The sequence below is a fragment of the Balaenoptera physalus genome, assembly GCF_965194825.1.
Source record: "Balaenoptera physalus genome assembly, chromosome: 2".
In the NCBI taxonomy this organism is placed as follows: domain Eukaryota; kingdom Metazoa; phylum Chordata; class Mammalia; order Artiodactyla; family Balaenopteridae; genus Balaenoptera; species Balaenoptera physalus.
The window spans coordinates 29,131,617-29,145,611 of record NC_138883.1 but is presented as its reverse complement, the minus strand read 5'-3'; the positions used below and the strand labels follow the sequence as shown (position 1 = coordinate 29,145,611).

The 13,995-nt window shown below is 39.6% G+C and overlaps 1 protein-coding gene across 1 annotated transcript in view; it reads right to left on the bottom strand.

Moving 5' to 3' along the window:
- The window catches only part of HEATR4 (HEAT repeat containing 4), a 231,879-nt gene that overhangs the window by 133,394 nt on the left and 84,490 nt on the right, over positions 1-13,995 (bottom strand). Inside the window, exon 17 of the mRNA XM_082451584.1 lies at positions 6,587-12,216. Coding sequence (XP_082307710.1) covers positions 12,058-12,216 — 159 coding nt within the window. The 3' untranslated portion in view covers positions 6,587-12,057. The remainder of the gene's footprint in view (positions 1-6,586; positions 12,217-13,995) is intronic.

The following is a 13,995-nucleotide window of genomic DNA, read 5'->3' as shown; positions in this document are numbered from 1 at the left end:
ATCTGACACACAGGCCCTATGAAGAACTATGCCCCACGGGAGCACAGATTGCTGCAGATTGGGTAGTAAAGAGAGGGAGTGAGTGTTGAGTGTGAGGTCTTGGATCAGGAGGCCCACACTCTATTTCCTGCTCAGCCATCAGTTGATGGAAGGACCCCACGCAAAAGATGATTGTCAGAGATGTGGCTTAATCAGCTACCCAAGGAATGGGCAGATGTTTGTGAAATGCTTTGAAATCTCTAGATGAAAAGAAATGCCAGGAAAAGTTATTATTATTTTGATTGTTGATTCATAGAGGACCCGGAGCATCTTTGAGCCCCTGTATTGGAATCAGAGGCCACAGTATTTTCATCTTGGGTGGACCAGTCCCTGGAGATCTGTTTTCTAATAACCTCAGTTGAGAACATGTTCATTGCCAAGGTCTGTAAGGAATACAACCAAAAATCCCCATCATTGGAGTATTACAAATTTCCAACCAAGCATCAGTAAGTTTTCTGTGCAACAGATCCTGGCCAGGTCTAATTTGTGTGGAGGGATGTGTAGGCTGTGACCTGGTAACACTTCTCCCTCTCTCTCTCTCTCTCCTAAGCCCTCTCTCTCCTCTCCTCTTTTTTTACATGTGTAAGGCTACTTAGAAACTCTGACTTATCAAAGGATATTTGGAGACTCCAAAATGATCACCCCAACTGTGGCTCTCCATCTCCCACCACTTAGCCCTTTTTTTTTTTAAGGAAGTGGTTAAACCAGACCCTTTTTCATTCTATTTGACAGGTATGTGACCCTGGTATTCTACTTCTCTAGTCACTCCCTTGTATACTTTGCTATAAATGCTCCTGCCCCACTACCTCTTCTGGTCTCTGTTCCACAAACCAACCAGATTGTCATTCCAAAGTGACATGTTAGTGATTGAGTTCTTAAGTGAAAGTATATTCCCCTTCCTGGTGTCTCCAAAGCTAACAGGCTGACTAGATTCATAACAGGACTTTAACCTGAGCCTGCAACAAGTACTTACCTGTCCTGAATGACCTAAGCAGTAACAATCCCAGGTCACAATCATCACAGGAACAGATATTATTTTTCTGCTATTGCACAAAGTGGACAAAGGTTGTCTAACTGATGCGGAATGGATCACTTAATAAAGCCACAGCTGCTTGTAAACCAAGAAAAATCTCAAGAATGGGCATGTGACTGCTAGGCATGCTTTAGGGGGAGAGCTGAGCTAACTCTATAGTATCACAAACAGCATGGGTAAGATCAACATGAACTCTGCTCTCAAATCCCCAAATCCTAGGATTATAACATCATTGACAAACTTCCAGTAGAGTTAAGATGAGAACTGGTAAAAAAAAAAAAAGAATACTTTAAGGTGTAGGTAATAAATGCATGGAACTCTTCATCCAGGGAGGGAATATAGTCAGAATACAGAAATGATTAGAGCAAATTTATGAATTGCAAAGCCATACATGAATGAACCAGTCATTTTTCAACCCCAGTCCTACTGCAGAGTCCCAGATCCCTTTCCTAGTTCCAGGGGTTCCACTTCATTAGGTTGGAGTAGGGTCCAGGGATCTGTACTTTATTTTTGCAAAGCTCCACCAAGTGATTCTGATTCATAACCAGGTTTAAGAACCACTACTTGAATAACCTTTCGTCCAAGGTAAGAGAATATTAAATGGACTATAGGTCTGTCTCAACCTGGTAATCCTTATGGTCCTAACTGTCAAACTGCTTGGTTAGTGAATGACAACTCAGAGACATAACAGCTGGTATCTTTGTGATACGGAACAAACTCCAGAGTAGCCATTAGACTCTGGATCCACTGATCAAATGTAATAATATAATAATTCTCTGGCCCCTGGCTCATTTAGAACCTTCTGCAAGATCTGTGAGACTTTCCCACCTCAGGGATGAATCAACTGGAGCTTTTTAGAACAACCTTTGGAAGGAAATATTCAAATCTGCTTACCAGAATACAGTGCAGACTTCTTTAAACATTTCCCTTGTGACTCTTCATGTGCAGTGCTTAGAATACTAGGCATTCACTCATTCAGTAAATATCCATTGACTAAAAATTAGACACGTACTCTATGCTAATAGTTTGCTGCTGAGGGTGTAAATAAGCAAATAAGACAGTGGTAAAACAGATGTGGTCCCTAGCTTCATAAATAACTAATAGGCTCTCAAATTCTTTTTATTTTTTTATAATGGCTGGGTACAGTGGAACAGCCATCCCAGGAAATTCTATGAGGGCCATTCTACCCTCTTAGGGACATAGCATTTGAGTTCTAGATATAGCTTGCCTGAGGCCAAGAATAACTGTAAAATGAGATGCCCCCCCCCTTTTTTTTCCAAATGTACCTACAAGTAAAGGATAAAATGAGCTTCCAGAAGATAAGAACTATACTTTGTTCACCTTTGGATCCACAATTCCATGTATAGTACCTTGTGCATAGTAAGGTTCAGTGTTTTTGAATGAGTGAATGAATGAATGAAGCTTGAATCTAAGTTCTGCTGCTTACTGTGCATCCTGTACAAGTCACGGAATCTTTCTGACCCTCTGCTTCCTCATGATAGAGGCAATAACTACCTTACCTACCTGTCATACGATTAGAAATCACATGGGCACTAGCACTGTAGCTGGCATAAGGCAAGCAGGTACTCAACAAATGGTTGTGGGGATGGTACATGGCTGTTACTGTGAGAACAGGTAAACAGAAGCTTCCAGGAACCAACTTGTATGGTCAGACTGACACCTGGTGGTGCAATCTTAGAACCTATGCCAAAAGTTTAGTCAATTGCTGGATTGAAATTTAAGTTAGGGAGTAACTAGGAACTATAAGACGGGCTTTACCCAAGTAACAATTTTTTTTTTTTACACAAGTAATATTATTTAATCCTCACCAGTGATTTTCAATCCTGACTGTATATTAGAATAATCTACAGAGCTTATATAATCTACTGCTATCTGGATCTCACCCTCAGAGATTCTGACTTAATTTGTAGAACAGGCTGCCACATTTTTTTTTTTAATTAAAAAAAAATTTTTTTGATGTGGACCATTTTTAAAATCTTTATTGAATTTGTTTCTGTTTTTTTTTTTTTTTTTTTTTGGCTGTGCTGGGTCTTCGTTGCTGTGCGTGGGTTTCCTCTAGTTGTGGTGAGCGGGAGCTACTCTTTGTTGCGGTGCCCGGGCTTCTCATTGTCGTGGCTTCTCTTGTTGTGGAGCACGGGCTCTGGGCGCGCAGGCTTCAGTAGTTGTGGCATGTGGGTTCAGTAGCTGTGGCTTGTGGGCTCTAGAGCTCAGGCTCAGTAGTTGTGGTGCACGGGCTTAGTTGCTCCATGGCATGTGGAATCTTCCCAGACCAGGGCTCAAACCCGTGTCCCCTGCATTGGCAGGTGGATTCTTAACCACTGCGCCACCAGAGAAGCCCACTTCTGTCTTATGTTTTAGTTTTTTTTTTTTGGCTGTGAGGCATGTGGGATCTTAGATCCCCAACCATGGATCAAACCTGCACCCTCTGCAATGGAAGGTGAAATCTCAATCACTGGACCACCAGGGAAGTCCCAGGCTGCCACATTTTAAAAAGCAATGTTAATGTGCAACCTGGTTGAGAACCACTGCAAAAGACCCGTGAGATAATTATCATTCTTCCCATTTTACAAATGATTGGAAGTAAAACTCAGAATGATAAAGTACTTTTCACAGAGTCACATAGTTATTCATAGCAGAAGGGAGTTTGAACGTGACTCTGCCATTTTTCTCTATATCACATTGTCTTTTTTTTTTTTTAACATCTTTATTGGAGTATAATTGCTTTACAATGGTGTGTTAGTTTCTGCTTTATAACAAAATGAATCAACTATACTTATACATATATCCCCATATCTCCTCCCTGTTGCGTCTCCCTCCCACCCTCCCTATCCCACCCCTCTGGGTGGTCACAAAGCACCGAGCTGATCTCCCTGTGCTATGCGGCTGCTTCCCACTAGCTATCTATTTTACATTTGGTAGTGTGTACATGTCCATGCCACTCTCCCACTTTGTCACAGCTTACCCTTCCCCCTCCCCGTATCCTCAAGTCCATTCTCTAGTAGGTCTGAGTCTTTATTCCCGTCTTGCTCCTAGGTTCTTCATGACCATTTTTTTGTTTTGTCTTTTAGATTCCATATATATGTGTTAGCATACGGTATTTGTTTTTCTCTTTCTGACTTACTTCACTCTGTATGACAGACTCTAGGTCCATCCACCTCACTACAAATAATTCAATTTCGTTTCTTTTCATGGCTGAGTAATATTCCATTGTATATATGTGCCACATCTTCTTTATCTATTCATCTGTTGATGGACACTTAGGTTGCTTCCATGTCCTGGCCATTGTATATAGAGCTGCAGTGAACATTGTGGTACATGACTCTTTTTGAATTATGGTTTTCTCAGGGTATATGCCCAGTATTGGGATTGCTGGGTCGTATGGTAGTTCTATTTTTAGTTTTTTAAGGAACATCCATACTGTTCTCCCTAGTGGCTGTATCAATTTACATTCCCACCAACAGTGGAAGAGGGTTCCCTTTTCTCCACACCCTCTCCAGCATTTATTGTTTGTAGATTTTTTGATGATGGCCATTCTGACCGGTGTGAGATGATATCTCATTGTAGTTTTGATTTGCATTTCTCTAATGATTAGTGATGTTGAGCATTCTTTCATGTGTTTGTTGGCAATCTGTATATCTTCTTTGGAGAAATGTCTATTTAGGCCTTCTGCCCATTTTTGGATTGGGTTGTTTATTTTTTTGATATTGAGCTGCATGAGCTGCTTGTAAATTTTGGAGATTAATCCTTTGTCAGTTGCTTCATTTGCAGATATTTTCTCCCATTCTGAGGGTTGTCTTTTCATCTTGTTTATGGTTTCCTTTGCTGTGCAAAAGCTTTTAAGTTTCATTAGGTCCCATTTGTTTATTTTTGTCTTTATTTCCATTTCTCTAGGAGGTGGGTCAAAAAGGATCTTGCTGTGATTTATGTCAAGAGTGTTCTGCCTATGTTTCCTCTAAGAGTTTGATAGTGTCTGGCCTTACATTTAGGTCTTTAATCCATTTTGAGTTTATTTTTGTGTATGGTGTTAGGGAGTGTTCTAATTTCATTCTTTTACTTGTAGCTGTCCAGTTTTCCCAGCACCACTTATTGAAGAGGCTGTCTTTTCTCCACTGTATATTCTTGCCTCCTTTATCAAAGGTATGGTATCACATTGTCTTGGTAGAGGCTTTTGGAAGTCTGATGTGCTCCACTTAGCTTCTGCCTGTGAAAGTCTCAAACTCAGAGGCACTGGAGAATTCCATGACCCTATGGGGTGAAGTACTCCAAACAGCATTTTGGTGTTGAGAGGGTAATATGGCCTAATGAAGGCACTGACTTCCTGAATTCTCTCTATAGAATCCCTCTTCCCAGAGCTTTAAACTCTGCTGCTCTGTTGATGGATAAATGAGCAATGTAAATTTGTTTGACTCTGAATTGAATAGCTACAAGATATATTTAAAGCTTTTTTTTTCTTTTCTGAGATCTGGGATATGTTAGAGAACTAAAACAGATTAATTAACCATTATTGAGTTCCAGGAAACAGCCTCCTATACAACTAGTGCACACTTATATGTTTGGCCAAAAACAATTGAGGTGACAGGTATCAGCAGATAAAGAAGAATGAAAGGGCTAAATCCTAACATCTGAGACTGTGTCCTAAATTGGCCTCCCAAAGAGATTCTCAGAGGACAGATGATTTTGAAAGGCATGGGAAGCACAAGTGCCTTCCAAACCTACCCTGTAGAAAGTGCCAGCTCAGCCCAGGCATGGAAAATGAATGGTGCCTCATTGGATCATTGAGGAAGCCTGCAGCATCTTATAGAGATGGGTGAGATCCAGGCCACTGCCTAACTCAATTACTTGCTAGGACGATTTCCCTGAATTTTATGAGGAATTTTTCTTTGGTTGATGCTGGGCAGCACATGGGAACAGGCTGAGGGTGCTGAGGTTCAGCCAAGTGAGCAATAGCCTAGAAACTCACCATCTGAAAAGCCTATATCAGGGATGACAAACTCTCAGCCCAAGGGCAAAATTTGGCTCACAGATGTATTTTGCACAGTGTTAGTTTTCAGTGTTTTTAATATTTTTAAAGTAATTGCCAATGTTTTACAGTGGACAAGTTTCATGTAAAACTCTAGATTTTTTTGCATGAGTTATAATGTAGAGAGCCTTGACTATCCTGGTCACTGCGGTATCCCAGAACCTAGAACAGTTCCTGGAGTGTAATAACTCTTTAATAAATATTTTTTTGAATCAATGTTTAAAAAAAAAAAAACCCAGTCCTATGAAGTAGGAATTATTGTCACCATTTTACAGTGAATAAAAGAAATCTCAGGGCTTCCCTGGTGGCACAGTGGTTAATAATCTGCCTACCAATTCAGGGGACACAGGTTCGAGCCCTGGTCCAGGAAGATCCCACATGCCGTGGGGTAACTAAGCCCGTGTGCCACAACTACTGAGCCTGCACTCTAGAGCCTGCAAGCCACAACTACTGAGCCCATGTGCCACAACTACTGAAGCCTGTACACCTAGAGCCCATGCTCCACAACAAGAGAAGACACTGCAATGAGAAGCCCACGCACCACAACGAAGAGTAGCCCTCACTTGCCGCAACTAGAGAAAGCCCACACGCAACAACGAAGACCCAATGAAGCCAAAAATAAACAAATAAAATAAATTTATTTAAAAAAAAAAAAATCTCAGAGAATTTAAGTCACTCACCTAAGGTCGCATAATTAATAAGCAGCAAAATATTTGGACTCAAGCATGTTGACTTCCAAAGCCAGTGTTCTGTTCACTACTCCACACTGCACAGCATCCTACACTTGTGGGCCTTTCACAGTCACAATAAGCCTTTCGATTTAGATTTTTTAAAAACAGCTGAATTGGGCTTCCCTGGTGGCGCAGTGGTTGAGAATCTGCCTGCCAATGCAGGGGACATGGGTTCGAGCCCTGGTCTGGGAAGATCCCACATGCCGCGGAGCAACTGGGCCCGTGAGCCACAACTACTGAGCCTGCGCATCTGGAGCCTGTGCTCCGCAACAAGAGAGGCCACGATAGTGAGAGGCCCGCGCACCGCGATGAAGAGTGGCCCCCGCTTGCCGCAACTAGAGAAAGCCCTCACACAGAAACGAAGACCTAACATAGCCAAAAATAAATAATTAATTAATTAATTAATTAAAAAAAAAATCCCACGCATTCACATCCCCACCAATCTCATCAGAAAAGCTTCAAGTATTTAGAAACTGTCAAGCTCATGACAGTGAATACAAGTTAAAAAAAAAAAAAAACAGCTGAATTGAGATACAATTAACATACTATACAATTTACCCACTTAAAGTGTATGATGCAATGTTTTTTCATTATATTCACAAGGTTGAACAATCATCACCACAATCTAATTTTAGAACATATCTGTTCCCCCAAAAGAAACCCCATTAACAGTCAATTCCTATTCCCCTCTCCAACTCTCCCTCCCCCATTCCCACCTCTCTCAGCCCTAAGCAATCACTAATCTACTTTCTGTTTACATAAATTTGATATTCTGTAATCTACTGCAAAGGAGGCAAGAATATACAACGGAGAAAAGAGAGTCTCTTTAGCAAGTGGTGTTGGAAAAGCTGGACAGCTACATGTAAAATAATGAAATTAGAACACTCCCTCACACCATATACAAAAATAAACTCAAAATGGTTAAAATACCTAAATATAAGACATAACACCATAAACTCCTAGAAGAGAACATAGGCAAAACATTCTCTGACCTAAATCGTAGCAATATTTTTTTGGACCTGTCTCCTAAGGCAAAGGAAACAAAAGCAAAAATAAACAAATGGGACCTAATCAAACTTATAAGCTTTTGCATAGCAAAGGAAACTATCAACAAAATTAAAAGACAACCTATGGACTGGGAGAAAATATTTGTACATGATGCAATTGACAAGAGGTTAATATCCAAAGTGTACAAACAGCTTATACAACTCAGTGTCAAAAAAACCCCAAACCCAATCAAAAAATGGGCAGAAGACCTAAACAGACATTTCTCCAAATAAGACATTCAGATGGCCAACAGGCACATGAAAAAATGCTCAACACCACTAATTGTTAGAGAAATGCAAATCAAAACCACAATTGGGCATTACCTCATACCAATCAGAATGGCTATCATCAAAAAGTCTATATAAAGATGTTAAAAAAAGAAAAAGTCTATGAAAAACAAATGCTAGAGAGGGTGAGGAGAAAAGGGAACCCTCCTACACTGTTCATGGGAATGTAAATTGGTGCAGCCACTATGGAGAACAGTATGCAGGTTCCTCAAAAAACTAAAAATAGAGCTACCATATATCCAGCAATTCCACTCCTGGGCATGTATCTGGGAAAGTTGAAAACTCCAATTTGAAAAGACACATGCGCTCCAATGTTCATAGCAGCACTATTTACAATAGCCGAGACATGGAAATAACCCAAGTGTGCATCAACAGACGATTGGTTTAAGAAGGAACAGACAAATAAAAAAATTTGTCTATTCTGGAAATTTCATATAAATGAAGTCATACAATATGTGATCTTTGGTAACTGGCTTCCTTCACTTAGCATAGTGTTTTCAAGGTTCAGCCACGTTGTAGCATTTATCAGTACTTCAGTATATTGATTTATAATGTGTTAGTTTCATGTATACAGCAAAGTGATTCAGTTATATATTATTTTTCAGATTCTTTTCCATTATAGGTTATTACAAGATATTGAATATAGTTCCCTGTGCTATACAGTAGGTCTTTGTTGTTTATCTATTTTGTATGTAGTAGTGTGTATCTGCTAATCCCAAACTCCTAATTTATTCCTCCCCACCCCTTTTCCCCTTTGGTTACCATAAGTTTGTTTTCAACGTCTGTGAGTCTATTTCTATTTTGTAAATAAGTTCATTTGTATCATTTTTTTAGATTCTACATATAAGTGATATCATATAATATTTGTCTTTCTCTGTCTGACTTACTTCACTTAGTATGATAATCTCTAGGTCCACCCATGTTGCTGCAGAAGGCATTATTTCATTCTTTTTTATGGCTGAGTAGTATTTCCATTGTATATGTGGGTATACATGTATATGTGTGTATATGTATATATATATATATATATATATATATATATATAAAATCACATTTTCTTTATCCTTTCATCTGTCGATGGACTAGCATTTCATTACTTTTTATTGACAAATAATATTTTATTGTATGGATACACCAAAGTTTATTTATCCATCCATCAGTTGATGGACATTTGGGTTGTTTCCATTTCTCGGCTATTATGAATAATATTGCTGTGAACATTCATGTTCATTTAGATTTTTGACATTGTTTCAAAAGTTAGTCATTGTAATTTTTTGTGTCAAAAGCAATAATTTAAGTGTATACATTAAAAACCTACTGTATTTTTTAAAATTTCATTTTGGCACTTCGTTTTTAAAAATATAGCTGAAGTCTCAAAAAAGTTAGAGTATCCAGCTCACTCTTGACTTCTGAGAGGCCCTGATGCTGCTGCCTCCAACAAATGAGCCCCTTTTATCCAGTAAGAAAACAAACTCCTCAGAGTCAGAAAAACTGTCTTACACTTCCTGGTACAGCCATGATGCCTAAATATAATACATGCATTTGGTAACTATTTGCTGACAGTATAGCTCTTCCAGAAAGGATGCGATGGAGTGGGAGGATTAAGTGATAACCAATGGGAGGTTGTGGGATGGGAGAGAATAAATTCTAACGCAGGTGTTTTCCTTCTGACCCACCGCCCCCTCTTTGCTGTTAGTCTGGTCAGGAAGATTTCTGTTCATGTAGTTCACTAAGGGATGCTAACTTAGATGGACTATGTAAACTAATAAGGACACGAATCTTTGTTGAAAAATGGAAAATTTCTCTAGATCTCAACCAAGAGAAGGTCAGCATAGTGTTTCTCCCACAAGCTGGGCCAAACAGAAGCTTCCTTTTAAAGTAGGATAGGCAGCAATCCCTTGTCTAATCAACCTGTGGAGTTAGCGAATGTCTGTGGCAGAAGAAAGGAGACGAAAAATGGAAAGAGGAGCAATGGAAAGGAGACAGCCGAAACATTCTGTGCGGGAAGACTCTCCTACAACTGCCTCAGTCTGGTAGGACAGGTAAGGATCTCTGGAATATTTTGTCATTATAACAGTTTATTAATATGAATAGATACAGCTAGAAAGCACAAGGGCAAGAAGAATGGATGACCTGCTTCTTTATTGTGAAGCAATAAGTGAACCGATTTGGAAACACAAGAGGAAAATGGAGCTGTCGTGGAGTCCTGCCGAGTTCCGTCCTCCAGCTTTTCTCCTGTCCTTCCCTCCACCTGGAAGATCTTCCCTCCTCCCCTCACTCTATCTAAGGCTCGTGCTATCCCTGAGACCCATGACTACTCCAGCGCCCTTCTCCCCTGGACTCCTACAACACATCTGCTGTGTACCCCGCAATTCCTACTAGATTAAGCATACTGTCTTTCAAAGGTTCTTATATGTGTGTTTTATAGAACCCTTTGTACACTCCTCAAAGACAAGGGCCATTTCTGCTGCTTCTGCTACATCTCCCAGAGTGCCGAAGGCCTAACAGACCCTCTGTTTGGCCTTGCTGACTGACTGAAGGGTTCCGTTCAGGCTTCTTCTTCCTGCCAGTGATGCAGAGAGCACAATAAAGTCCTTTCATTATGAAATGACAAAGTCAAAGATAGAGGGTCTGAGAAAGAACTCATACAGAATTATTTATTGTCTCAAATGTCTCATGGCAGCCAGATCTCAGAATCTTCAGACTTGATAGATGTGGAAATAATTTTGATGTATGTGATGGTGCTTTTTGGATTAGTATTTAACTTGGATGAAGTGTGTAAATTAATAAATAAAAACATGGGTTACATGAGTCAGGAAAAGGGAAGATTTTCTTTTACTTACTTAACTGATATCCCCCAAAGTTCTTTTTTCCCCCATGTTCAATAGCTGCTAGGTGTTCATAGTGGAAATTACTGCTTTTTATATTTATGATCATAACAGTGCAACCAGAAGAGAGGATCTGATTAGGGGGAGAAAAATGGAGAGAGCGATTCATATTGACTTTATTTTAATCAATGAATGTCCCAAAGCTATTTAGGGTGTAAACAGCAATTAATACTTAGGAAAGAAAGCTGGATGCACACTACTATGAGTTCTGGATCTTTCCTCTTCCATGGCAATTTTGTGGGTATTGTGTGCTCTTACAGGATCCCAGCTTAGGATACAGATACAGTTGGTAACTCTCCCATGATGCCATAATCTTTTAAGCATTAAGTAACATTAACATTAAGGAGGCTCATGAGAATTGCTAATCAGCCTTGTGAAACTGCAGCAATGCTTCCTAGGGATCTAAAAGTATTCACACCCACCCACGCAGTACAAGGTGGAAAATATTGTACTAGCTCTGTTTTCTTGTAATAGTCCAGTGACGTGGCTTCCTTATTGCCTTCTGGGCTGCAGTTAAAGAACTTGCTCTAGAACAAGACTAGACTTGTAGATAGAAAACATCACTTAAGATTTTCTTTCCTAGACTAATGGGATTCTAGTTTGGGTTTCAAAGGGCTCTTTGTATAGCTTACAAAAGATTCTGGGTCTTTGAATATTTCTATTCTAGTAAACTTTGGAGTTCTGACCTATATTTAGTATATGACTTTTCTGGGTTATGGAAAAATATGGACTGTCACCTAATGTGATGTCAATTTTCTTTAACCCTCTGTGTAAATGGTGCACATTAAAGAGCCAGGTTTACTGTTAAACAGATTTTTCTTTATAAATATAATGACAAAGAGATTACACAACATCAGTTAAAGAGAAGAATGTGACTAGGTCCACGGCTGCCTGTGTCTTGGAGCAAGAGAAGGGCTCATCCTAGAAATAATTACCTTTCCTTCTAGGGGAAGAGGACATGACCCTGGAAAAAACTTGAGTTTTTACTTAGCTAGAGATCTTGGTTGTCAGATCCAAATGGTCCCATCGCAATCCTTTTTTCCCGGGCAGTGCGTAGATCTTTGACAAGTGATGAATTACCTCTGCTTCTTGTGTTTAGGCCCGGGACTGGACTCTGTGACCAGGGATTTGGTGTGCGGGGCCTCACAGGCTGCAGAGAGATATTAACATGTGAGCGCGTGTGCAAAATGTGGTCTCATGTGACAGATCCAAAAAGAAAGCCTCTTCAGCCATGGTTTTATCAGAATAGCTCTGTGAACTACCATAATAAATAAGAGAATAGAATCTACGAGTCCAAGACCTGCCTCTTTTGATTGCAGTCAGCAGCCTAATGTGGAGAATATGCCTGAATTTCTCACCCAAGGCTTGGACCTCCACATGGTGATCTTTGGGGTTAGCCTGTGTTTCCTATGTCTTTATTAATATGTAGTAGTAGCAGCAGCTATGGGAACTGCAGTAGCAATGACTAAAGAGCTTTATTCTTCATGTGTGCTAAGGTGGATTCACTCTGGGTGAACAGCCCCTGGGGACACAGCGCTGCTCTCTTTTCACCTTATAAACCAAAGTAGTGATGGCCACGGTTGAGTTTGTACCTAGGTTAAAGTGTTCCCAGGAATCTAGGCTGTTCTAATGTTAATCTAGGTTTCTGTGTTACTCTATGGAATAGTAAGAGAGTTATCTATCTCATTTCCAAATGTATTCTTAGCTTAGGGCCAAAGTACAAATGGAATCCCATTTACTAAACGTCTAAATATTTAAATGTTACAAATCAAGCTAGTGGGGATTTCCCTGGTGGTCCAGTGGCTAAGACTCCCAATGCAGGGGACCTGGTTTGATCCCTGGCCAGGGAACTAGATCCCGCATGCCGCAACTAAAAGATCCCGCGTGCGGCAGGATCTTCTAAGACTGGGCGCGGCCAAATAAATAAATAAATATTTTTTAAAAATCAAGTTAACAAACTGTGTTTTTAAAAAAATATATATTTATTGACTTGGCCCCACCGGGTCTTAGTTGTGGCATGCGGGATCTATTTCCCTGACCAGGGATCTAACCGGGGATTCCTGCATTGGGAGCACGGAGTCTTAACCACTGGACCATCAGGGAAGTCCCCAGACTGTTAACTAAAATACATACTATCACCTACATTGACAAAAAGACCAGGTTTGAATTTGGAATTTTTGCAGTCTTTGGAGCTCCTTACCAGAATGTGGCGGTGCAGGAAAACTGCATTATAAATAAATGCACCATGTTTTTCTTTTGTGATAGGAATCAAGCAAAATAGAATACATCAGAATTGTGAATTTGCAGGGAGCAAACCTGTAGTGGTACTACAAATGGTGAATTTTTTTAAAATTTAATTTAATTAATTTATTTTTGGGCCATGCTGTGTAGCATGCAGGATCTTAGTTCCCCGACAAGGGATGAAATCTGTGCCTCCTGCAGTGGAAGCATGGAGTCTTAACCACTGGACTGCCAGGGAAGTCCCTTGTGTATGTATATATCTTCCTCCTTCATTAAATAAATAGGAAAAATTTTATTATGATGTCTAATGAATTTAATGGGATTATTTCTGATTTTTTATATTGGATCGGCCAAAAAGTTCATTCAGGTTTTTCCCATAAGATGCTACAAAAACCCGAACGAACTTTTTGGCCAAACCACACTTGACTATTCTTTAATTAATCTCAAAAGCCTAACCCCAAAGTTTGATATATGCCCACTTACATATATGCAGAAAGAACACCATGCCTTGTATAATATTTCTTATTTCACAAATAACTTACAATTTCAGCTACATATTATATTGTACTTTTGCTATTTAAGTAATAAGAACCAACACATTATTTATTATCTTGTTTTTCATTACTTAAAAAATTGAATAAATCAATTGTGATGGGCCATATCATTTTAATTTTAACTTTTAATTTTG